Consider the following 27,673-nt stretch of genomic DNA (forward strand, 5'->3'; position numbering starts at 1 on the left):
CCCCACTGCCTGTGGTTTTTGTTTTTGTTTTTTTGGTGTTTTTTTTGGTGGGGGGCACCTCCTTCTCTAGGAATCAGGTTCTAGGCTGTGAACTTGAACTATACATTGTACATGTTACTTTATCCTGCACAGGACTATAGCTTGTTTTCTACAGTGTATTGCTGTTCTTAATCTGGTACATTATCATGCATGCACTAGCAGTACTTACTGTAAATATTTATGAAGGGGCCCAGACCATGCACTCTTTAATGGTTAAGCAAACCAATGTGGTGGCTGGCCACACCCCCTCTGTAGACTTTCCACACCCCTAAACCCGGGCCCCAACCACTACATTCCCCTGATGGGCCCTTCGTGCCCCAGTCCGACACTGGGTTGGAAGCAAAAAGGATCATGGGGATTACTGATGGCGGTCTACTGTGTGTAAGCACACTCACTGTTTCCCACATAATGGTATTTATTGTAAGATAAAACATAGAAACAGACATTGGACCTGATTCTGAATCACACAAGTCCAATATCTGATGCATCTAGAGATTTTTTTTATTAACCCACATACACCATATCATGCATACGCTAACAGACAGAGGACCCATGCGTGGATTGTTCTCTCTCTGGGCCTAATTCAGGGTTGATCGCAAAAGCAAAATCTTTCTCTAATGGCCAAAACCATGCTGCACTGCAGGGGGGTCAGATATAACATGTGCAGAGAGAGTAAACCGAAATCTAAATTGCCGTTTAAAAATAAAGCAGCCAGTATTTACCCTGCACAGAAACGAATTAACCCACCCAAATCTAACTCTCTCTGCAAATGTTATATATCTGCCCCACCTGCAGTGCACATGGTTTGGTTTTGCCCATTAGAGAAAGATTTTGCTTTTGCAATGAACTCTGAATTAGGCCATCTATGTAAAATGGGCGTTTCTAGGTTTTAGGTGGCTGACTGCCTTGCAAAAGTGTGCAAGAGATCCGATCCATGGGAGCATCATGGGCAGGGGCTTAGCGAGGGTGGAACGAGTGGAGCTTGAGCTCCAGGCGCCGCTGGGGACAGAAGGCGCCGGCTCTCTGTAACATAGCTGAGTGCCAGGATCTCCCGGTAGGAGGAGATGACTGGAAGAGAGGGAAGGGGTGGCCACCACACTGCCTGCATGTTCCATGTCACTGATTACAGTCAGAGAGTCCAGAGCAGTGTAGTGTGGTGCATTGTAAGGGAAGAGGGGAGGTGTGGAGGCTTGTCAGGAGAACCTTCCTGGCTGTCAGGCACCTGCATTCAGTGATATGAAACATGCAGGTAGTGTGGTGGCCACCACTTCCCTTTCCTCAGTCCTTACCTTCTACCCACGGAGGTCAATCACATAGAAGCTCCGCCCCTCCAGGCTAGACGAGGAGCTGCTCTGCTGCTGCGCTCTTTGTGAGAATTTATGTGTGTATACTGTGTGTATATGTGTGTGTATGTGTTTATGTCTGTGTATACTGTGTGCGTGTATATATATATATATATATATATATATATATACATACATATATACATGCATACAAGTTCAGGAAGGAAGCAGCACTCGGAGACAGTAATAGTAGCAAAGAGAAAAAATGTGTCCAAATACAGTCAACGTTTCGGGGTGCATAGCCCTGTCGTCAGGACAAATAACAGGTACATGTTATTTGTGAAGTCCTGACGACGGGGCTACGCGCCGGGAAACGTTGACTGTATTTGGACAATACATTTTTTGTCTTTGCTACTATTATTTGTCTCCGAGTGCCACTTCCTCCCTGGACTTGTATATCTTGCTAAAGTGATCATCGGAGCAAGTTGGGATCTGTGCATAGCCAGATTAAGGGGGGGATGCAGGGCATATTGTACCCCGGACCCCCCTGTGTCAGGGGCCCCCCGGCCAAAGCACACTGATATTACTAGCTTTCCATCTTAATGCGAGAGCCAGAATGCGAGCAAGACAATATGCAGTGCAGGCAGAGACACAGGAATATCATGTTTTATGAGCTATAGATGGAGCTTTTTGACCAGAGGAGAGATAGGTGGGTGGAGAGAGCTGTAAGTGACACAGGGATACCAGCTTCTGTTCCTTCCCGTCTGGGTGTCTGAGTCCTGTGTAAACTGTTATGCAACTAAACCATTTGGGTCTAGAGATAGAGACACACACAGAGAGTCCTCATGAGTCCTGTCCCAGTGTGTAAGTAGTACAGAGGCTGCTGCTATTCTTGCATGTGACAAGATAAATGATTTTATTTTTCTATGTGTATTTTAAGGTTGTATAAGTTGTCTTTGTTCCACTATACGAAAATTTTATAAAACAGTTGCCTTTCAATTAGGTGGAGCTACTGTATAAACAATACCCAGGCATTATTAAACTATTAGTTTAAAACTAATATACACTATTGGTTTCAATTTAATCTATACTTCCCACCATGACCCATTCCAGGGGTTCAAAATGCTAATTTATGATTGCAAACATCTGTGTTGAACTACATTTCTTATCAATTAAATAGTTCAACACAGGTGAAACCAATCATATATTAAGAGGGAAGACCAGGTGGAGAGCATTTTATCCCTCCTGAAATGAGACATGTTGAGAGGTATGCACAATCCAATATACATCCCCACCTTCCACCGGGGCCCCCCTGTCTTAAGGGCCATGGGCATCCCCAAGGCTTAATCCGGCCCTGAATCTGTGTGAGTGCCAGCTGCTGCTGTAAAGATGTGTGTGTGTGTGTGTGTATATATATATATATATATATATATATATACAGTGGCGGAACTAGCGAGCGGTGGGCCCAGGTGCGACAAAATGCTTTGGGCCCCCCCCCTCCCACACACCCCATCCAAGTCCACCCCCTCACCCCTGGAAAGGATCTGGTGAGGGGGACCTGCTCAGGGCCAGAGAAATGGATACCTAGCAACAGTGCCGTAACTAGACATTTTAGCACTGTGTGCAAGAAACGGCATCGGAGCCCCACCCCTGTATGCAAAACAGGGGCATTGCGCGCCGCAGGCGCGCGCAAAAATACATAGTGGCGTGACTTCGTGGGGAAGGGGTGTGGCCACAAAATAATACCAATTCATAAAACAGTGCACAGTAGTCTCCATTCTTCAAATTATGCCGCACAGTAGCACCACTACACCAGGTAGAGACCCTTTTACACCTTACAGCGGACAGATTCCTCTTTTTACACATTACGGCAGACAGCGTCCCCTTTTTACACATTACGGCAGACAGCGTCCCCCTTTTTACACATTACGGCAGACAGCGTCCCCCTTTTTACACATTACGGCAGACAGCGTCCCCCTTTTTACACATTACGGCAGATAGCATGCACTTTTTACACATAACGGCAGACAGCGTCCCCTTTTTACACATAACGGCAGACAGCGTCCCCTTGTTACACATAGCGGCAGACAGCGTACACTTTTTACACATAACGGCAGACAGCGTGCCCTTGTTAAACATAGCGGCAGACAGCGTACACTTTTTACACATAACGGCAGACAGCGTCCCCCTTTTTACACATTACGGCAGACAGCGTGCACTTTTTACACATAACGGCAGACAGCGTCCCCTTTTTACACATTACGGCAGACAGCGTGCCCTTGTTACACATTACGGCAGACAGCGTCCCCCTTTTTACACATTACGTCAGGCAGATTCCCCCTTTTTACACATAGCGGCAGGCAGTCCCCACTTTTTACACATAGCGGCAGGCAGTCCCCCCTTTTTACACATTGCGGCAGGCAGATTCCCTCTTTTTACACATTGCGGCAGGCAGTCCCCCGTTTTTACACATTGCGGCAGGCAGATTTCCCCTTTTTACACATTGCGGCAGGCAGTCCCCCATTTTTACACCTTGCGGCAGGCAGTCCCCCATTTTTACACATTGCGGCAGGCAGTCCCCCGTTTTTACACATTGCGGCAGGCAGTCCCCCATTTTTACACATTGCGGCAGGCAGATTCCCCCTTTTTACACATAGCGGCAGGCAGTCCCCCATTTTTACACATTGCGGCAGGCAGTCCCCCATTTTTACACATAGCGGCAGGCAGTCCCAACAAAGAAAGAAAGAGACAGAAAGAAAGAGACAGAAAGAAAGAATTATACTTACCCTCTCCGGCGTCTCCGCTGGCTCAGGCTCCTCGGTGCAGCGTCAGACGATTCCCGGGCTGGAGAGAAGGAGGAGGAGGGAGGTGGAGGAGGGAGCCGCAGCAGCGCTGTGTCATTGGTGGAGGCGCTGCTGCTGCTGCCCCTCTGCTTCATTATAGGCTGTTCTCGGAAGACAGCCTATAGTGAAGCAGAGGGCCAGCAGCAGTAGCGCCTCCACCAGTAGTAAAGCGCTGCTGCGTCTCCCTCCTTCGGCTCCCTCCTCCTCCTTCTCCCCCGTACCGCTGCTCCTCTCTTCTCTGTCCGGGCGGCTGTGCGCTGCGGGCAGCGGTTGCCCGCAGCGCACAGCGGCATGTAATGAGTCAGTTTGACTCATTACATGCTTTGGGCCCCTGGACAGAGGCGGGCCCCAGTACAACGCACTGGTTGCACTGGCGGTAGTTCCGCCTCTGTATATATATATATATATATATATATATATATATATACACTGCTCAAAAAAATAAAGGGAACACTAAAATAACACATCCTAGATCTGAATGAATTAAATATTCTTATTAAATACTTTGTTCTTTACATAGTTGAATGTGCTGACAACACAATCACACAAAAATTATCAATGGAAATCAAATTTATTAACCCATGGAGGTCTGGATTTGGAGTCACACTCAAAATTAAAGTGGAAAAACACACTACAGGCTGATCCAACTTTGATGTAATGTCCTTAAAACAAGTCAAAATGAGGTTTAGTAGTGTGTGTGGCCTCCACGTGCCTGTATGACCTCCCTACAACGCCTGGGCATGCTCCTGATGAGGTGGCGGATGGTCTCCTGAGGGATCTCCTCCCAGACCTGGACTAAAGCATCCGCCAACTCCTGGACAGTCTGTGGTGCAACTTGGCATTGGTGGATGGAGCGAGACATGATGTCCCAGATGTGCTCAATTTGATTCAGGTCTGGGGAACGGGCGGGCCAGTCCATAGCATTAATGCCTTCGTCTTGCAGGAACTGCTGACACACTCCAGCCACATGATGTCTAGCATTGTCTTGCATTAGGAGGAACCCAGGGCCAACCGCACCAGCATATGGTCTCACAAGGGGTCTAAGGATCTCATCTCGGTACCTAATGGCAGTCAGGCTACCTCTGGCGAGCACATGGTGGGCTGTGCGGCCCCCCAAAGAAATGCCACCCCACACCATTACTCAGAGGCGGCCATAGCTATAGGCAAACTAGGCAATTGCCTAGGGCATTTGTTATGCCCAGGGGCATCAGCAGCTTCTGCTGATTAAAATGATATGCGGCATGCCTATATTCTGTGTGTAGCATTTCATATGCAGATACAGCCACATTCTCACACAGTATAAAGGCATGCTGTATATCATTTTAATCAGCAGAAGCTGTTTATGCATCCTAGCCACATAACAATGCAAATAAGATGCATTTTCATTAAAAAAATTTGCCCGACGTTAGCACTGAGGCAATATTTATGAGGACACATCTGTATCCAAGCAGAGGCAGAGGTCACAGTGTTAGCGGCAGTGTGAGTGCTGTGTGCATGTGAGTGGGTTGCTTGTAAAGTAGTGTTCGGAATATGTGTAAGGAGCATTATGTGTGTCATGTAAAAATGCATTAATAATGTGCAACATATGTATAAGGGGCACTATGTGTGTCATTATGTGTTTAAGGGCATTAATAATGTGTGGCATACTGTATGTGTAACGGTACTACTGTATGTGTCATTATGTGTATAGGGGCACTAACAATGTGCAGCAAATGTGCAGGGGGCACTATGTGTGTCATTATGTGTATTAGGGCATTAATAATGTGCTGCATATGTGTAAGGGACATTATGTGTAAAAGGGCATTAATAAAGGTTGTCATAATGTGTAAGCACATTATGTTTAGAAGGACATTAATAATGTGTCTCATATGTGTAAGGGGCATTACTGTGTGGAATTATGTGTTTAAGGTGCTCTTCTATGTGGTGTTGCGTATAGAAAGGGCACTACTGTGTCGTCTAATGTGAATAAAGAGTAATAGGGTGTGGTATAATGTGAATAAGGAGCAATTCAGTGTGATGTAATGTGAATAAAGGGCTCTACTGTGAGGAGTAACGTTTATAAGGTAAAGTGATACTACTGTGTGATGTAATATGAATTATGGACACTATGGCATGATCAAATGTGAATAAAGTTGCAGTACTGTGTGGCGTAATTGGAATTGGGGTTACTAGTGTGTGGCCATGCCCCTTGCCAGCAAAAACACACCCCTTTTTGGGCTGTGTGCCAAATGTGCAAACTGTTCCTATTTAAAATATAGTGGGTACAAACCCCAAAATAAGGACTGCTATGAATGAGGGGTGATGATGCTGGGAAAGAGGTGCAAGGTCAGAGGCGGAACCAGCGGTGGTGCTAGGGGGCACCAGCCAAAATCTTGCCTAGGGCATCATATTGGTTAGGGCCGGCTCTGCCATTACTGACCCACTGCCAAACCGGTCATGCTGGGGGATGTTGCAGGCAGCAGAACGTTCTCCTTGGCATCTCCAGACTCTGTCACGTCTGTCACATGTGCTCAGTGAGAACCTGCTTTCATCTGTGAAGAGCACAGGGCGCCAGTGGCGAATTTGCCAATCTTGGCAAATGCCAAACATCCTGCACGGTGTTGGGCTGTAAGCACAACCCCCACCTGTGGATGTCGGGCCCTCATACCACCCTCATGGAGTCTGTTTCTGATTGTTTGAGTAGACACATGCACATTTGTGGCTTGCTGGAGGTCATTTTGCAGGGCTCTGGCAGTGCTCCTCCTGTTCCTCCTTGCACAAAGGCGGAGGTAGCGGTCCTGCTGCTGGGTTGTTGCCCTCCTACGGCCTCCTCCACGTCTCCTGTTGTACTGGCCTGTCTCCTGGTAGCGCCTCCATGCTCTGGACACTACGCTGACAGACACAGCAAACCTTCTTGCCACAGCTCGCATTGATGTGCCATCCTGGATGAGCTGCACTACCTTAGCCACTTGTGTGGGTTGTAGGGAGGTTATACAGGCACGTGGAGGCCACACACACTACTGAGCCTCATTTTGATTTGTTTTAAGGACATTACATCAAAGTTGGATCAGCCTGTAGTGTGTTTTTCCACTTTAATTTTGAGTGTGACTCCAAATCCAGACCTCCATGGGTTAATAAATTTGATTTCCATTGATCATTTTTGTGTGATTTTGTTGTCAGCACATTCAACTATGTAAAGAACAAAGTATTTAATAAGAATAATTCATTCAGATCTAGGATGTGTTATTTTAGTGTTCCCTTTATTTTTTTGAGCAGTGTATATGTGTATGTCTGTGTGTTTGTGTGTGTAAATTAGTGATGTGCACTGGACATTTTTTGGGTTTTGTGTTTTGGTTTTGGATACGGTTCCGCGGCCGTGTTTTGGATTCGGACGCGTTTTGGCAAAACCTCCCTGAAAATTTTTTGGCGGATTCGGGTGTGTTTTGGATTCGGGTGTTTTTTTTACAAAAAACCCTCAAAAACAGCTTAAATCATAGAATTTGGGGTCATTTTTATCCCATAGTATTATTAACCTCAATAACCATAATTTCCACTCATTTCCAGTCTATTCTGAACACCTCACAATATTATTTTTAGTCCTAAAATTTGCACCGAGGTCATTGGATGACTAAGCTAAGCGACCCAAGTGGCCAACATAAACACCTGGCCCATCTAGGAGTGGCACTGCAGTGTCAGACAGGATGGCACTTCAAAAAATTGTCCCCAAACAGCACATGATGCAAAGAAAAAAAAAGGTGCACCAAGGTCGCTGGATGGCTAAGATAAGCGACCCAAGTGGCCGACACAAACACCTGGCCCATCTAGGAGTGGCACTGCAGTGTCAGATAGGATGGCACTTCAAAAAATAGTCCCCAAACAGCACATGATGCAAAGAAAAAAGGAGGTGCACCAAGGTCGCTGGATGGCTAAGCTAAGCGACCCAAGTGGCCGACACAAACACCTGGCCCATCTAGGAGTGGCACTGCAGTGTCAGACAGGATGGCACTTCAAAAAATAGTCCCCAAACAGCACATGATGCAAAGAATAAAAGAGGTGCACCAAGGTCGCTGGATGGCTAAGCTAAGCGACCCAAGTGGCCGACACAAACACCTGGCCCTTCTAGGAGTGGCACTGCAGTGTCAGACAGGATGGCAGATTTAAAAAATAGTCCCCAAACAGCACATGATGCAAAGAAAAATGAAAGAAAAAAGAGGTGCAAGATGGAATTGTCCTTGGGCCATCCCACCCACCCTTATGTTGTATAAACAGGACATGCACACTTTAACAAACCAATCATTTGACTGAAATGACTGGTTGGTTTGGGCCCCCACCAAAAAAGAAGCAATCAATCTCTCCTTGCACAAACTGGCTCTACAGAGGCAAGATGTCCACCTCCTCCTCATCGTCTGATTCCTCACCCCTTTCACTGTGTACATCCCTCTCCTCACAGATTATTAATTCGTCCCCACTGGAATCCACCATCTCAGGTCCCTGTGTACTTTCTGGAGGCAATTGCTGGTGAATGTCTCCACGGAGGAATTGATTATAATTCATTTTGATGAACATCATCTTCTCCACATTTTCTGGAAGTAACCTCGTACGCCGATTGCTGACAAGGTGAGCGGCTGCACTAAACACTCTTTCGGAGGACACACTGGAGGGGGGGCAACTTAGGTAGACTAAAGCCAGTTTCTGCAAGGGCCTCCAAACTGCCTCTTTTTCCTGGCAGTATACGTACGGACTGTCTGACGTGCCTACTTGGATGCGATCACTCATATAATCCTCCACCATTCTGTCAATGGTGACAGAACCATATGCAGTGACAGTAGACGACATGTCAGTAATCGTTGGCAGGTCCTTCAGTCCGGACCAGATGTCAGCACTCGCTCCAGACTGCCCTGCATCACCGCCAGCGGATGGGCTCGGAATTCTTAGACTTTTCCTCGTAGCCCCAGTTGCGGGAGAATGTGAAGGAGGAGCTGTTGACAGTTCACGTTCCGCTTGACTTGACAAGTGTCTCACCAGCAGGTCTTTGAACCTCTGCAGACTTGTGTCTGCCGGAAAGAGAGATCCAACGTAGGTTTTAAACCTAGGATCGAGCACGGTGGCCAAAATGTAGTGCTCTGATTTCAACAGATTGACCACCCGTGAATCCTGGTTAAGCGAATTAAGGGCTCCATCCACAAGTCCCACATGCCTAGCGGAATCGCTCCATTTTAGCTCCTCCTTCAATCCCTCCAGCTTCTTCTGCAAAACTCTGATGAGGGGAATGACCTGACTCAGGCTGGCAGTGTCTGAACTGACTTCACGTGTGGCAAGTTCAAAGGGTTGCAGAACCTTGCACAACGTTGAAATCATTCTCCACTGCGCTTGAGTCAGGTGCATTCCCCCTCCTTTGCCTATATCGTAGGTAGCTGTATAGGCTTGAATGGCCTTTTGCTGCTCCTCCATCCTCTGAAGCATATAGAGGGTTGAATTCCACCTCGTTACCACCTCTTGCTTCAGATGATGGCGGGGCAGGTTCAGGAGTGTTTGCTGGTGCTCCAGTCTTCGGCACGCGGGGGCTGAATGCCGAAAGTGGCCCGCAATTCTTCGGGCCACCGACAGCATCTCTTGCACGCCCCTGTCATTTTTAATAATTCTGCACCACCAAATTCAATGTATGTGCAAAACAAGGGACGTGCTGAAATTTGCCCACATGTAATGCACGCACAATATTGGTGGTGTTGTCCGATGTTACAAATCCCTAGGAGAGTCCAACTGGGGTTAGCCATTCTGCGATGATGTTCCTCAGTTTCCGTAAGAGGTTGTCAGCTGTGTGCCTCTTCTGAAAAGCGGTGATACAAAGCGTAGCCTGCCTAGGAACGAGTTGGCGTTTGCGAGATGCTGCTACTGGTGCAGCCGCTGCTGTTCTTGCTGTGGGAGGCAATACATCTACCCAGTGGGCTGTCACAGTCATATAGTCCTGAGTTTGCCCTGGTCCACTTGTCCACATGTCCGTGGTTAAGTGGACATTGGGTACAACTGCATTTTTTAGGACACTGGTGACTCTTTTTCTGACGTCTGTGTACATTCTCGGTATCGCCTGCCTAGAGTAATGGAACCTAGATGGTATTTGGTACCGGGGACACAGTACCTCAAGCAATACTCTAGTTCCCTGTGAATTAACGGTGGATACCGGAAACACGTTTAACACCGCCCAGGCTGCCAAGGCCTAAGTTATCTGCTTTGTAGCAGGATGACTGCTGTGATATTTCATCTTCCTCGCAAAGGACTGTTGGACAGTCAATTGCTTACTGGAAGTAGTACAAGTGGTCTTCCGACTTCCCCTCTGGGATGATGATCGACTCCCAGCTGCAACAACAGCAGCGCCAGCAGCAGTAGGCGTTACACTCAAGGATGCATCAGAGGAATCCTAGGCAGGAGAGGACTCGTCAGACTTGCGACAGTGACATGGCCTGCAGGACTATTGGCTTTCCTGTCTAAGGAGAAAATTGACACTGAGGGAGTTGGTGGTGTGGTTTGCAGGAGCTTGGTTACAAGAGGAAAGGATTTAGTTGTCAGTGGACTGCTTCCGCTGTCACCCAAAGTTTTTGAAGTTGTCAATTACTTCTGATGAATGCGCTCCAGGTGACGTATAAGGGAGGACGTTCCTAGGTGGTTAACGTCCTTACCCCTACTTATTACAGCTTGGCAAAGGCAACACATGGCTTGACACCTGTTGTCCGCATTTCTGTTAAAATAATTCCACACCGTAGAGGTGATTTTTTTTGTAATTTGATCAGGCATGTCAATGGCCATATTCGTCCCACGGACAACAGGTGTCTCCCCGGGTGCCTGACTTAAACAAACCACCTCACCATCAGAATCCTCCTTGTCAATTTCCTCCTCAGCGCCAGCAACGCCCACATCCTCATCCTGGTGTACTTCAACAGTGACATCTTCAATTTGACTATCAGGAACTGGACTGCGGGTGCTCCTTCCAGCACTTGCAGGGGGCGTGCAAATGGTGGAAGGCGCCACCTCTTCCCGTCCAGTGTTGGGAAGGTCAGGCATCGCAACCGACACAATTGGACTCTCCTTGGGGATTTGTGATTTAGAAGAACGCACAGTTCTTTGCTGTGCTTTTGCCAGCTTAAGTCTTTTCATTTTTCTAGCGAGAGGATGAGTGCTTCCATCCTCATGTGAATCTGAACCACTAGCCATGAACATAGGCCAGGGCCTCAGCCGTTCCTTGCCACTCCGTGTCGTATATGGCATATTGGTAAGTTTACGCTTCTCATCAGACGCTTTTAATTTAGATTTTTGGGTTATTTTACTGAACTTTTGTTTTTTGGATTTTACATGCTCTCTACTATGATATTGGGCATCGGCCTTGGCAGACGACGTTGATGGCATTTCATCGTCTCGGCCATGACTAGTGGCAGCAGCTTCAGCAGAAGGTGGAAGTGGATCTTGATCTTTCCCTATTTTACCCTCCACATTTTTGTTCTCCATTTTTTAATGTGTGGAATTATATGCCAGTAATATATCAATAGCAATGGCCTACTGTACCGTACTGCTATATATTATATACTGGTGGTCAGCAAAATTATGCACTGTCCTCCTACTATATATACTGCACACAACTAAAATGCACCACAGGTATGGATGGATAGTATACTTGACGACACAGAGGTAGGTAGAGCAGTGGACTACTGTACCGTACTGCTATATATTATATACTGGTGGTCAGCACAATTATGCACTGACCTCCTACTATATATACTGCGCACAACTTAAATGCACCACAGGTATGGATGGGTAGTATACTTGACGACACATAGGTAGGTAGAGCAGTGAACTACTGTACCGTACTGCTATATATTATATACTGGTGGTCAGCACAATTATGCACTGTCCTCCTACTATATATATTGCGCACAACTTAAATGCACCACAGGTATGGATGGATAGTATACTTGACGACACAGAGGTAGGTAGAGCAGTGGCTTACTGTACCGTACTGCTATATATTATATACTGGTGGTCAGCAAAATTATGCACTGTCCTCCTACTATATATACTGCGCACAACTTAAATGCACCACAGGTATGGATGGATAGTATACTTGACGACACAGAGGTAGGTAGAGCAGTGGCCTACTGTACCATACTGCCAGAGCCGGCCCTAACGAATATGATGCCCTAGGCAAGATTTTGGCTGGTGCCCCCTAGCACCGCCGCTAGTTCTGCAGGAGATGCCTGGCATGAGTCAGTTGGCAGCTCTGCTAACGTTGGGCGCCTTTTGTTTATGAAAATGCATCATATTATTTGCATTACTATGTGGCTAGGATGCACAAGCAGCTTCTACTGATTAAAATGATATGCAGCATGCCTATATTATGTGTGCGACTGCGGCTGTATCTGCATATGAAATGCTACATTACAGTGATTTCCAGGAATACACTGAAACGTAGCATTTCGTATGTAGATACAGCCGCAGTCACACACAGAATATAGGCATGCTGCATATCATTTTAATCAGCAGAAGCTGCTGGTGCCCCTAAGCATACCAAATGCCCTAGGCATTTGCCTAGTTTGCCTATGCCTAAGGCTGGCTCTGCATACTGCTATATATTATATACTGGTGGTCAGCAAAATTATGCACTGTCCTCCTACTATATATACTGCGCACAACTAAAATGCACCACAGGTATGGATGGATAGTATACTTGATGACACAGAGGTAGGTAGAGCAGTGGACTACTGTACCGTACTGCTATATATTATATACTGGTGGTCAGCAAAATTCTGCACTGTCCTCCTACTATATATACTGCGCACAACTTAAATGCACCACAGGTATGGATGGATAGTATACTTGACGACACAGAGGTAGGTAGAGCAGTGGACTACTGTACCGTACTGCTATATATTATATACTGGTGGTTAGCACAATTATGCACTGTCCTCCTACTATATACACTGCGCACAACTTAAATGCACCACAGGTATGGATGGATAGTATACCTGATGACACAGAGGTAGGTAGAGCAGTGGCTTACTGTACCGTACTGCTATATATTATATACTGGTGGTCAGCAAAATTATGCACTGTCCTCCTACTATATATACTGTGCACGACTTAAATGCACCACAGGTATGGATGGATAGTATACTTGACGACACAGAGGTAGGTAGAGCAGTGGACTACTGTACCGTACTGCTATATATTATATACTGGTGGTCAGCACAATTATGCACTGTCCTCCTACTATATATACTGCGCACAACTTAAATGCACCACAGGTATGGATGGATAGTATACTTGACGACACAGAGGTAGGTAGAGCAGTGGACTACTGTACCGTACTGCTATATATTATATACTGGTGGTCAGCAAAATTATGCACTGTCCTCCTACTATATATACTGCGCACAACTTAAATGCACCACAGGTATGGATGGATAGTATACTTGACGACACAGAGGTAGGTAGAGCAGTGGACTACTGTACCGTACTGCTATATATTATATACTGGTGGTCAGCAAAATTATGCACTGTCCTCTTACTATATATACTGCGCACAACTTAAATGCACCACAGGTATGGATGGATAGTATACTTGACGACACAGAGGTAGGTAGAGCAGTGGACTACTGTACCGTACTGCTATATATTATATACTGGTGGTCAGCAAAATTATGCACTGTCCTCCTACTATATATACTGCGCACAACTTAAATGCAACACAGGTATGGATGGATAGTATACTTGACGACACAGAGGTAGGTAGAGCAGTGGACTACTGTACCGTACTGCTATATATTATATACTGGTGGTCAGCAAAATTATGCACTGTCCTCCTACTATATTTACTGCGCACAACTAAAATGCACCACAGGTATGGATGCATAGTATACTTGACGACACAGAGGTAGAGCAGTGGACTACTGTACCGTACTGCTATATATATACTGGTGGTCACAGCAAAATTCTGCACTATCCTCCTACTATATACTACAATGCAGCACAGATATGGAGCGTTTTTCAGGCAGAGAACGTATAATACTGGTGGTCACTGGTCAGCAAAACTCTGCACTGTCCTCCTACTATATAATACTGGTGGTCCCCAGTCCCCACAATAAAGCACACTGAGCACAGATATTTGCAGCACACTGAGCACAGATATGGAGCGTTTTTCAGGCAGAGAACGTAGATATTTTCAGCACACTGAGCACAGATATTTGCAAGCACACTGAGCACAGATATTTGCAGCACACTGAGCACAGATATTTGCAGCACACTGAGCACAGATATTTGCAGCACACTGAACACAACTGAGAGAACGCTGCACGTCCTCTCCCTATCATCTCCAATGCACGAGTGAAAATGCCGGCGACGCGCGGCTCCTTATATAGAATACGAATCTCGCGAGAATCCGACAGCGGGATGATGACGTTCGGGCGTGCTCGGGTTAACCGAGCAAGGCGGGAGGATCCGAGGCTGCCTCGGACCCGTGTAAAATGGGTGAAGTTCGGGGGGGTTCGGATTCCGAGGAACCGAACCCGCTCATCTCTAGTGTAAATGTGAGTGTTTGTGTGTAAATATGTGTATGTCTGTGTGCATATGTGTGTGTTTATGTATATACATGTATATGTTGTGTATATGTATACATGTATATGCCTGTGTATATATGTGTGTGCTTATGTATGTCTGTGTGTATATGTGCGTGTATATATCTTTGTATACAGTATGTTAATATATGTGTGTTTATGTATGTCTGTATGTATGTATATGTCTGTATATGTGTGTGGGTTTATGTATGTCTGTGTGTATATGTGTATATCTGTGTGTATAATATGTGTATGTCTGTTTATATCTGTGTGTGTATTTGTGTGTTTGTGTGTATGTATATGTTCATATATCTGTGTATAGTCTGTGTTTATGTATGTGTGTGTGTGTGTGTGTGTGTGTGTGTGTGTGTGTGTGTGTTTATGTATGTCTGTGTGTATATTTGTGTGTTTATGTGTGTATGTATATGTGCATATATCTGTGTATAGTGTGTGTTTATGTATGTCTGTGTGTATATGTGTATATTTGTGTGTTTGTGTGTATGTATATGTGCCTATATCTGTGTATAAGTGTGTGTTTATGTATGTATGTGCCTAAATGTGTGTGAATCTTTATATGTACTGTATGTATGTATGTATGTATGTATGTATGTATGTATGTATGTGTGGTGGTCGGTGAGGGCGCCGTGACATGACCCTGCTCCACTGGCTTCATGTCTCTATGCTATGCCTCTGGTCATGGGCTTTGTAGCCAGCATTCCATGCTATGCTGCAGGGATGCTTGTTGCTGACAAACCTCTTGCACCCAGTATGAGGTAGGTATAAGCACTGACAGTAATGATGCTGCTTGCGGCTGCAGGCAGAATAACGGTGGGCTTTAACACAAGGTAGTAATTTTGGGGGCCGACCACACTTACAGCCACTATGCTTGCTGCTCAGAATCATGTATATTATTTTCACCTTTACTGTCCTCTTTCCTGTTCACCTAACACAAAAAAAACCCCAACAAGAACCGGTCATTTCCCCATAAAAAAATAAATATTTAATTAAATGACATGGTAAAAATATAATTGTGATGTTGGCATTAATGACTCCTTATCCTGCATAAGTCACATATTTTCTCAAATGTGTTTGACATTAATGCAAAGTATATATAACATGGGGGGTGATTCCGAGGTGATCGCTCGTTAGCTGTTTTTAGCAGCCATGCAAACGCTAAGCCGCCGCCCTCTGGGAGTGTATTTTAGCTTAGCAGAAGTGCGAACGAAAGGATCGCAGATCGGCTACAAAAAAAAATTGTGCAGTTTCAGAGTAGCTCCAGACCTACTCAGCGCTTGCGATCACTTCAGACTGTTCATTTCCTGATTTGACGTCACAAACACGCCCTGCGTTCGGCCAGCCATGCCTGCGTTTTTCCTGGCACGCCTGCGTTTTTTTGAACACTCCCTGAAAATGGCCAGTTGACACCCAGAAACGCCCACTTCATGTCAATCACTCTGCGACCAGCAGTGCGACTGAAAAGCTTCGCTAGACCTTGTGTAAAAATACATCGGCCGTTGTGAAATGGCGTCGCGTGTGCGCACTGCGCCGCATATGCATGCGCAGAAGTGCCATTTTTTTGTATCATCGCTGCGCAGCGAACATTTTTAGCTAGCGATCAACTCGGAATGACCCCCATGGACTCATGCTGTTCAAAAAGAAATAATAGGATGGAACTCGGTGATCTGTATTTATTGCCATCCTAGCATAACATTTTACTCTTATTTCATTGCTACAGGTGGATACTGATGATGTCATCACCAGAGATGAACAGATATTTCTGCTGTCGCAAGCAATGCGTCACTGCCAGACACAGATTGCAACTCACATTTCCAAAGGCAAACAGAATACTCTGAATGGTTAATGTTGTTTCACCTAGAAAGGGCTTTAGGGGGTAATTCCAAGTTGATCGCAGCAGGATTTGTGTTAGCAGTTGGGCAAAACCATGTGCACTGCAGGGGAGGCAGATATAACATGTGCAGAAAGAGTTAGATTTGGGTGGGTTATTTTATTTCTGTGCAGGGTAAATACTGGCTGCTTTATTTTTACACTGCAAATTAGATTGCAGATTGAACACACCACACCCAAATCTAACTCTCTCTGCACATGTTAAATCTGCCTCCCCTGCAGTGCACATGGTTTTGCCCAACTGCTAACAAAATTCCTGCTGCGATCAACTCAGAATTACCCCCAATATGCAATCTACCAGTTGATTTAGTACTAGTGACATCACTACTTTCATCATGTCTCAGTGATGCCCAGTGGGGAATCCAGGGGAGGCAATTTAGTATAGCAATGCACACTCCTGTGCTTTGATTAGTGGATGACTATTGTCATCCACCAATTAGTCTGCAAGTGCGACCACACAATTCATGGCTGTAGCTGAGAGCCAGGCAGAGGATGGACATCAATGTAAATATATTGATGGTTTAAACCTATTGGTGGGCGGCACACTTATGGACAAATCTGGCCAATCAGAGAAGAAGGGTGGGGCTTAGAGACAGCTGATGTAGCTAGGTAAAAAAAACATTGTCGCATCAGAACTCAACCATAGTGGAGAGAAACATCAGATCTCTGTCATAGATGGCAGCACATCAACTACCGGTAGCAAACCATTATTGTTGTTTGCTAAACACCAATGGTCAATGTTCATCCCTAGGTCACTCCAATGTATTTAAAATACAATCAAGTGTGGCCAGTCCTGATCTCCTGTCTGACTATCGGCATCCAAAGCCTGGATGTAAAAATTTAAATGGACTGGTGTTCTTTTATTTTTTATTTGGGCGTTGATTGAGGTCAATCAACCCCCAAATTTAAAAAAAAAATAAAACCCAAAAAAACAGCAGTCCATTGACATTTTTTTACATCCAGGCACTTTAAAGTGTACCTGACGTGAAGGCACATTTCATGGAAGTGTTTGGCATCTTATAGTTAGACAGGAGATCCGGACTGGCCACACTTGATTGTAATTCCCACAGATTTATTATGTAACTCATGATAATATTACATAGTTTAATTTCCTATTAATGCAGATTATGCATTAATAAACACAAACATTAAGACTTATGCAGGGTGCACACTAGACGATGTGTGTTCCCAGCGATATCGGCGGTGACAGGATCTGACGGCGAGGCTGGCATTGGCAAGTGACAAACGAAGGCGGGGGGGATGCAGGCGATATCGCTGGATTGACCTGCATGCACATCTGACGAGCGATGCCGCTGATGGTACATGGAAGTGTGCATCGTCAGCAGCATAGTGCATACAGTGGTGCCAAGAGAGGGGGGGAGGGGGTAGATTACCCGGGCCCGGACATGTCAGGGGGCCCAGGTCAGAGCACACCTGTATCCTATTTTATCTTTTGGGGGTGTAGGGGGTAATACTTTTTCTTTATTATAAATCAGTGGATGGGCAGGCGAGTGGCGGGTCGGGCCGCCGGGATCATGTATGTATGTGTGTGTCCACAGAAAAGAGATGTGTACAGGTGAGCTGGTGATTAGTTAGTCTCAGTCCACAGGTAAAAGCACAACACTGGGCTGTAGCACCGGAGTATATTCACAAGGCAGCAGTTCTCCTCATATAGCTCTGACTCTCAAGAGCAAAGTATATGGAAATAGCAAAAGGAGGAGAATGCGCTCATAGTGCAAATCAATTTAATTAATAAACCACATAAATACACAGGATAAGTCAAATGAATAGCAGTGGACTCGTACCCTGATAGCCCACTCTGTGGGCTGTGTATCACATGAAAAGTAAAACCACAAGGTAAAAGCTGCAGCCCGCTGCACCTGGATCTGGGACCATGCACCGCACCAGCTTCAGCGACCGATCCGTCAGGACACCTGTACCGGGTGAAGTTGGGGATGACAACTCATGTGGAACAGGAATCGCCTGGTAAGTCCCACCTCAATGCATTTCGTAATCACTTCGTCAGGAACCTCCTGCTATACATTTGACCTATCCTGTGTTTATATGTGGTTTATGAATTAAATTGATTTGCACTATGAGCGCATTCTCCTTCTTTTGCTATTTCCATGTATGTGTGTGTCACCTGGCTGTTTGTGCCTTGTCGTGGACGTCCCTCACAGCCACTTCCAGCAGCAGCATATATGCATATATGTGTGTGTATATATATATATATATATATATATATATATATATATACATACTTACTGTACATACTGTGGCCACGCCCACTCTGGGGGGGCCCGGGAAGTTGTACCGGGGTCCAGAATTTCTCTTGGCAGCCCTGAGTGCATACACACTAGACCACAGGTTCTCAAACTCGGTCCTCAGGACCCCACACAGTGCATGTTTTGCAGGTCTCCTCACAGAATCGCAAGTGAAATAATTTGCTCCATCTGTGGACCTTTTAAAATGTGTCAGTGAATAATGAATACACCTGTGCACTTGCTGGGTTACCTGCAAAACATGCACTGTTTTGGGGTCCTGAGGACCGAGTTTGAGAACCACTGCACTAGACAATATAGTGAAGGATGTGTCGGAATTGTGCACATCGTCCACTATATCATCTAGTGTTTACTCAGCTGAAGAGGTCTATTTAGTATTTACTAAGCCTTGGAGAGAGATAAACTACCGACTACCCAGCTCCTAACTGTTATTTTTCAAACACAGCCTGTGTAACATAGCAGTTAGGCTGGCTGGTACTTTATCTCTCTCCAAGGCTTAGTACATAGACCCTTTAAATTCCTAAGTGGGAGTAACTTTCTTTTAGCCATTAATACTTGCTGGTTTGGCTGGATACTTTTTTGCTTTAGAATTTTTTCTTTGCTTGGTGGGTCTAATGTGATTTAAACCTAGAGCTGTTCCAAACTCAGCCTCCCAGGTAATCCAGCTCTTATGTACTCTAAATCCCACATACAGAAATGTTTAGTTTGTCTAATGAATCTACATTTTCCAGACAGTGGGCCTGATTCTGAGTCGGATGCTGCAATGGCCATGTGTGCGTATTTTGTCGGTATGGTTTAAGCAACTCTATGCAGAAGCCCAATACATATTGAAGACTAGTCTGAAATTGTGGTTCTTGTTTGTAAATGTGACTCTGTGCACACAGAACCTGAACACATGTGCAGTGAGACAGACCAGGGCCGGATTAACAGCCACATGGGACTAGGGATGGAAATGTTCAAGGGCCATATTGAGAAGGAGGCCTGGAGCTAGAGTTCCATCTGCCACATTGTTAATCTGTCCCTGACACAGACACATGCGCCATAGAGAAAAATACGCTCAATTGGGTCCGACAATGACATTTGCATATGACTCAGAAACAGGCCCAGTTTCATTAAGTACTCAGTATTTTTGTCTTTTCTCCTAGGATCAGAGTGCTCTCCCCAGTGGGATGGAATAATATGCTGGCCAAAGGGTTTTCCCAACCAGCTGGTGTCTGTTCCTTGCCCTGACTACATCTATGACTTCAATCACCAAGGTGATTATTTTGAAAACATTTTTTAGCCCCTGTAACACAACAATTTTGAGCGATGGAAAATGTATTTAAAAAATGTATTTATTAAATATGTCCCTTAGAATAAATGATATAAAGTAACACAAGGAACACTGCAAGGTAAGTAATCTCAAAATAGGTGTTAAAATGTGATATAAAGACAAAATTAGGAATGTGCATGTGATGAACAAGGCCTGGTGAAATGGGTATCCGGACTCCAGGTCGACAGCACAAAGGTCGACACACCTTAGGTCGACACCAATTGGTCGACACACCTTAGGTCGACATGGGCAAAAGGTCGACAGGAACAAGGTCGACATGGAAAAAGGTCGACATTCGTTTTTCCCGATTTTTTTTCTTTTTTTGAACCTTTTCATACTTAACGATCCACGTGTACTACGATTGGAACGGTAAAGTGTGCCGAGCGAAGCGGTAGCGGAGCGAAGGCACCATGCGAGGGGACGCGGTGCACTAATTGGGGTTCCCGGTCACTCTACGAAGAAAACGACACCAAAAAAACATAAAAAACTCATGTCGACCTTTTTCCATGTCGACCTTTTGTCCATGTCGACCTATGGTATGCCGACCAATTGGCGTCGACCTAAGGTGTGTCGACCTTTGTGCTGTCGACCCTCAGTGCCAGACCCGTGAAATGCACCTCGAATCCTGATCAAGAGTTTTCTAACAAGTATCTACACCTTAACTTTCTTACTGTCTACTGTTTTTTTTAGCACCTGGCAATGCTGTACACCAATGTGTATTGGTGTTAGCTAGCCCTGACAGCAGATACCACTCTAATATCCACTGTGCATGTGTAGGTGACTCTCATTCCCCATTTCACTGCTTAGGCACAATGGGCTAAAGCAGATTTCCATACATTGAATTGATCTCTAGCAGCTGCATCATCATTTGATTTTTTAATAGGGTGCATAATTCTTAGCCCTACTCTATAATTGCTATAGCTGATCCCCAGATTATCTACATCAGGCATGTCCAAACTGCGGCCCTCCAGCTGTTGAGAAACTACACATCCCAGCATGCCCTGACACAGCTTTAGCATTCTCTGACAGCAAAACTGTGTCAGGGCATGCTGGGATATGTAGTTTCTCAACAGCTGGAGGGCCGCAGTTTGGACATGCCTGATCTACATTGTTAGATTGTTTATATAATTTATTCTAAGCCTCCAATTTTAACCATGTTTGATTAACCGTTACAATTTATGATTTTTTAATTGTTCAGACCTTCCAAAGTATGCCCATTTTTCTTCAATCCCCTTTCTGTTTACATTTTTGCTTTTTTTCTGATGGTACTCAATGGTACACAGTACCAGCACCTTATGTTTTTTGGAAATTAATTAATTTTAGAAAGAAAAAAATAAGCAGGTGAAAACTTGTCCAGATTATGGAAGTTAATATAACTCTTCTAAAGGGCCCCATACACTAGAACAATATGTCTGAGGCTGAAGTCAGAGGCGATATCCCTTGAACTCTTGCTGGAGCTTCCAGGGAGTGGTTCCATACGATTCCAAACGATTTGGTACATTTTGCATGTGATATATCGTATGCGATCCCAGCCATGCCTGCTGGAACCGACATATTACGAGTGCAGCACTAACAATCTAGGGGAGCCGACCGACCCTCACAGGAACGCGCATCGGATCGGAAACACCTCCAAAATGCCCGATTTCACCCGATATATCGGCCCGAATGCCCGAAATTGGCTGAAATCGGGCATTATCATTCTAGTGTATGGGGCCCTTTACAACTTGAAACTGCAAGTGAGTAGTGCCACATTTTTTTCATAGAAAAATACACTGAGTAAATTTATTCAAACAGAAATTCACCAAATTCTAGCTAATTCAGCATACATATAGGGTGATATATAATAATAAAGTATAGTTTAGTTCATTTCACAATATAAAGTAACATTTGTAGAATTTATATAATTTTTTTGCTTATGCCTCCATATTAAACAAGAAAAAAATAAAATGGAGAAAACATTTACTTAAAATACTTTTTTAAGTAATCGAAAGACATTATATATTCTAATAGACTTGTTAGTAGTGTATAGTATGAAAAGTATTGAAAAAAAATAGTATCAGTAATCACATAATATTATAGCACTTCTCACTCTTAGCTAATTTTGTTTTAGTCTCTTTTGAGAGTCATATCCAGATTAGGGGGGGGGCGTAACGCATACTGTACCCCGGGCCTCCCTCTGTGAGGGGCCCCCCGGCTGAAGCACACTGACATCACTAGCTCTACCACTTGTGTAGCAGCAGAACCAGGTTGCCAGGATGTGAGCAGGACAGTATGCAGTGCAGACAGAGCCACAGGAGTATCAGGTTTCATGAGATACCGATGGAGTTTCCCGACCAGAGGAGAGATAGGAGGGGGAATAGAGCTGTAATTGACCCAGGGATCCCAGCTTCATCTCCTCCCTGTCTGGGTGTCAGGGCCGTGTGTAACCTGTTATCTAATGAGAGCATTCAGGTCTGGAGAGAGAGAGAGAGACACACACACACACACACACACACACACAGTCCTCCTGAGTCCTGTCCCAGTGTGTAAGTAGTACAGAGGCTGCTGCTATTCTTCAATGTGACAAGATAGATTGTAGATTTTATTTTTTTATTTGTATTTTAAAGTTGTTTAAGTTTTCTTTGTTCCACTACAGGAAAACTTTATAAAATAGTTGTCTAAATAGGTGGAGTTATAAACAGTACTCAGGCATTATTACACTATTAGGTTAAATAATATACACCATTGGTTTATATTTAATATGCACAATCCATACCTCCCAACATGACCCATTCCAGGAGGGACAAAATGCTCTCTACCTGGACTTCCCTCTTAATTATGACTGTAATCATCTCTGTTGAAATACCTGTCTTATTAATTAAATATTTCAACACAGGTGACACCAATCATATATTAAGTTTGAAGTCCAGGTAGAGAACATTTTGTCTCTCATGGAACGGGTCATGTTGGGAGGTATACACAATGCAATATAAACCCCCTTTCCCCCGGGCCCCCATCTTAAATGCCCCAGGCCCAGCTAAGGCTTAATCTGGCCCTGTTGAGAGTTCTGTGATATATTCTGTGTCTTGTTGGTTTGCAGTGTATTCTGGGGTCCTTTAGGCATAAAAAAATGTATTGAATTAAAATTGTGTAAATGAGGCAAAATTTGAAAGAAAAAAAACATTACTAAAGTTAAAGAAAGTATTCTAAACAGAAAAGTAATGATTTGCACTGCCTTTTCATTACAATCATGTGTGACAGGACATCAGGTGTACGGGTATCGTGGTTTTCCTAGGCATTTCATTTTTCTTCCCCATTAAAGCTCTTACTTATACCGCTTTCACATCGCCAATGCCGGATCCCACCCGGGAATAGGAAACGGGTCCTTCCCGGGTGGGATCCAGCATTGTACCCTAAAGTCAGGCTTTCCGACTCGGCAATATGCCATAGCGGTGGGGGGCGGAGCCAGGAGTGGTGGCGGAGGAGGCACTGGGAGGTTAGCTCATCTCTGCGTGGCCTCTCCCTATGTAGTGAATCGCATCGACCCGGTAGCTCGTTCATGTTTCCACTGACCCGGTATTCAACCCTGGAATAACACTGCTTTATTCCTGGGTTGAATTACCGGGTTAGGAGACCCAAGAATTCGACCATGGCCCTTTCACACCGCACACCAATTTTTGTGCGGTGTGAAAGGGGTATAATATAGTAGGGACTGATATTGACTTTAAATGTATTTAGGTAAATACAAAAATATATTTTCAAATTTTCTAAAACTTTGCACTTATTCCTTGATGTTTTAAGAATTTCCATACCAAATATCAAGTTGGAATCTCATTGGAATCCTATATATTTATTCATATTTGTATATTGTAACGTGAAAATTTCTGATTTTGCACTTTACTGTATTTGCAGTCAAATATTAAAAGTGTTAAAAATTGGTGACAATTTTTTAGGACTATTAAAATAGCAATCATGATTGATACACAGAAGGCCAAGATATGTAGAAAAGATGTTGCTGATATACCTTCCTGAGGGCCTGATGCAGAGGTGGACACTAGTGATGTCAGTGCAGTATCTTCGGTAGCAGTGGATCTGAGAAGTTCAGTTACTACAGCAGAAGGCATCTTAGTAAAAAGACGTCCAATGCTGGCTTCTCAAATCAACTGCCTGTGTCCCAAGACGTAGCATTGGACCATCGCTTGGGCCATTGGATATCTGTGCAACTGTAAGTTTGGTTAGCATGTCCAGCTGGCAAGGCCAGTGAAGCTGCGTTCATTAACGCAGCCGCTGGCTTTAACTCCCCCCAGAAATGGAGGTGACACATCTCCACTTTCGTAAATGCACCCACTTCCTGCCCTTAAACGTCTGCAGCTTATCAATCAGACTGCACCTTTCCCTACACTGCAAGCACAAAGGGGTACACTTGGCCCCGAAACGTTGGTGCTTTTACAATGTATTTTAAATACACAGAAACTGCTTAATATCAGACTCTTGAGTACCGCCTCGCTTAGTTCTACTGCACAAGCTTCTTCAAGGAGGGTACCAGAGCACCTACAGCGACCCGGAGGTGTGCCTGCCTACAATGTTGCTTATATATTGCTCAGTGCCGTTTCTTGCGGCGTGCGAGCCGTGCAATCGCACGGGGCGCTCGCCGCGGCACCTCTCTGGCTCCCTGCTTTCCCCTCCTCCCGAGTACTCCGCTCGCGGGGGCGGAGTTTCGCGCAATGACACGGTTGCGTCGTGACGTCATGACGCAACCGCGTCATTGCGTGAAACTCCGCCCCCGCGAGCGGAGTGCTCGGCATATGTGTCACGCATGCAGGGGGTCGGGTGAGCAGTACCCTCCGGTGAGGCGAGCACTCACTGTATTCCACTGTGTGGTTTGTGGACTACATTTCCCATAATGCTCTGCCCTTGATTCCTCCTGTGTGTGCATCATGGGTAGTCCAGGGAGACAGTGCTGACAGTGCAGGGACACTACGAACTGGCTGATGCCTCTCTCCCTCTCTCTCCATGCACCCCTCTCTCTCCATATGACTCTCTCTCTCCCCCCATGCCCCCACACTCTCTCACTCCCCTTGCCCTCCTCTCTCTCCCTCACAATCAGGGCCGTCTTTTCGTATGGGCTCAATGGGCTCTTGCCCAAGGGCCCCAGGAGTATAAGGGCCCTAGGCTGATAGCTGAGGGTCCCCTTTTTCCAGGGGTACCAGATTTTTGCAAATCGGACCTGGGGAACCGGAGATATCCGACTTGAAAGCAGTGGTCCCCATCCAAGCCTGTTGATTGCTCTTCCCAACCAGATATCCCGGATTCTGTCTGATTTATAGTTTTTCTGAAGGTATAATGCTAAAGCTGCGACTCTCCCCTATTGGTGGACACTGGCAGCTTGTCTTTTCTATGCCCAGAACCAGAGATATCAGCCTTCAAGCAGCTGCTCACTGCTCCAGCGCCACACGCTTAATATGCAGTTTTAGATTTTCATTGGTAAATTGCTCTGGCTCCTGAACTCTGATCCCCAAGTCCCCAGAACCTTCTGAAAGGTGGGACTCTCTGGTTTTTTAATACCATTCAAAGCTAAGAAATACATTTTCAGGAACTTGAGATATCTGCAGTCAAGCAAGCTGCCCTCCCACCGGAAATTGATAAATATTAAGCCCACTCCACTATCCACACCTCCCCTACGTATTAAACACTCCCTACCACCCTGGAAGTCATGTACCAGGGCCCCTTCATTCTGCCCAATGCCCCCTTCTACAGTTTAGCCCCATCTGTGCAGTAAAGGAGTAATTAGCAGAAATTACTGCTCCAGGTCCTACATGCTGAGTGGAAGATAGAACACCCCCTTGCGCCCGCGGGACTTCAAAGCTGCCGCTGATAGCACCTCCCACCCCTACCGCTGGAGGATGGGTAGGGGGCCCAGTGCATTGCTGTGCCCAGGGGCCTACACTGCTGTTAAGACGGCCCTGCTCCCAATGCCTATCTCTCCCCTTGCCTCCTTTTTTTCTCCCTCTCCCAATGCTCCCATCTCTCTCCTCATGGCTCTCTCTCTCCATCTGTCGCTCTTGGGTGTGTGTGTGGGTGTGTGTAAAAGAGCCGTTTCTTGTGGCGGGCGAGACGTGCATTCGCATGGGGCGCCCGCCTCGGCTCTTGGTGGCTCAGTTTGTGCTCCCCCTCCTCCCCATCATTACTACTCCGCTTGGGGGGCGGCGTTTCATGAAATGACGCATTTGCATCGTGACATCACGACGCAAACGCGTCATTACACGAAACTCCGCCCCCGAGCAGAGTACTGATGACGGGGAGGAAGGGGAGCCAGGACAAGGCGGGCAAGCCAAGAGGAGGGAGAGGCGTGCCGAAGAGCGGGAAGCGGGATGGAAATGGACCTCTGGCCGGCGGATGCCGCTGCAAACGTAAGTGTAACACCCTCTCTCTTTTTTTTTTCTCTCTCTCTCTCTTTGTAAAAGGGGACTCTGCCTGCTATAATGTGTAAAATGGGGACTCTTTCCTGCTATAATCTGTAAAATGGGGACTTTTGCCTGCTGTAATGTGTAAAATTGGGACTCTTGCCTGCCGTAATGTGTAAAATGGGGTCTCTTGCCTGCCGTAATTTGTAAAATGGGGTCTCTTGCCTGCCGTAATGTGTAAAATGGGGTTTCTTGCCTGCCGTAATGTGTAAAATGGGGACTCTTGCCTGCCGTAATGTGTAAAATGGGGACTCTTGCCTGCCGCAATGTGTAAAATGGGGACTCTTGCCTGCTGTAAGGTAGTCTTTTCAGTCGAGGCCACACCCATTTTAACGAGGCCATACACCCTTACCGGGAGCGCGCGCCAGCGGCGTGCGCAAATTAGTTAGCTTTATATCTATGGGGGGGGCATTATTTTTATGTCAAGGGGGGGGGGCGCATTTTTAAATCTCGCACTGGGAGCCAAATTGGCTAGAAACAGCCCTGATATTGCTGCACACATGTTATAATCCAAATCCAATGAGTGCATGGCACATAATCATGTTAATAGTTAAAAAAAAGAGCCAGCACACCATTTATATTGCATAGTCCAAAAGGTCTGTTTACTTAATCATACTAGAAAAAAGTCAAAGTTACAAAGTGCAAGACATTTCCAGCTTTCACAATCCATAAAGTGCAAATGCAAGTGAAAATAATACTTAGCAGCCAGGATGGTCTAATTGAATGCCAGTTGCTAGGGGTAACACGCTGGAAAAATGAATACCCTGTTTGAAGAACCATGGGTTAATCCTGATAAGAAGTTTCGGATCCCTAAAAGGTTGCTCTCATCTTTTCCTTTTCCTCTGGAGGATAGGAAAAAATGGGAAAATCCACCAATAGTGGACGCATCAGTCTCTAGACTGTCACGTAAAATCGTATTGCCTGTTCCTGGTGCAGACTCCCTGAAAGACACGGCTGATCGTAAAATTGAGACTACACTCAAATCATTG

General features: G+C 45.4%; 1 protein-coding gene across 9 annotated transcripts in view; it reads left to right on the forward strand.

Annotated features, from left to right (window-relative positions):
* LOC135055433 (parathyroid hormone/parathyroid hormone-related peptide receptor-like) overlaps positions 1-27,673 on the forward strand; it is a 182,802-nt gene that overhangs the window by 54,751 nt on the left and 100,378 nt on the right. For 6 of the 9 annotated variants that reach the window (XM_063959502.1, XM_063959505.1, XM_063959500.1 and 3 more), the window contains exons 2-3: positions 16,478-16,577; positions 20,075-20,185. In XM_063959502.1, the coding sequence (XP_063815572.1) occupies positions 16,478-16,577; positions 20,075-20,185 (211 nt within the window). Of the gene's footprint in view, positions 1-2,151; positions 2,187-16,477; positions 16,578-18,154; positions 18,224-18,303; positions 18,634-20,074; positions 20,186-27,673 lie in introns of those variants that run through there. The other 3 variants (XM_063959503.1, XM_063959504.1, XM_063959506.1) reach the window with 3 other exon arrangements.

Source organism: Pseudophryne corroboree, chromosome 3 (genome assembly GCF_028390025.1).
Source record: "Pseudophryne corroboree isolate aPseCor3 chromosome 3, aPseCor3.hap2, whole genome shotgun sequence".
In the NCBI taxonomy this organism is placed as follows: Eukaryota; Metazoa; Chordata; class Amphibia; order Anura; family Myobatrachidae; genus Pseudophryne; species Pseudophryne corroboree.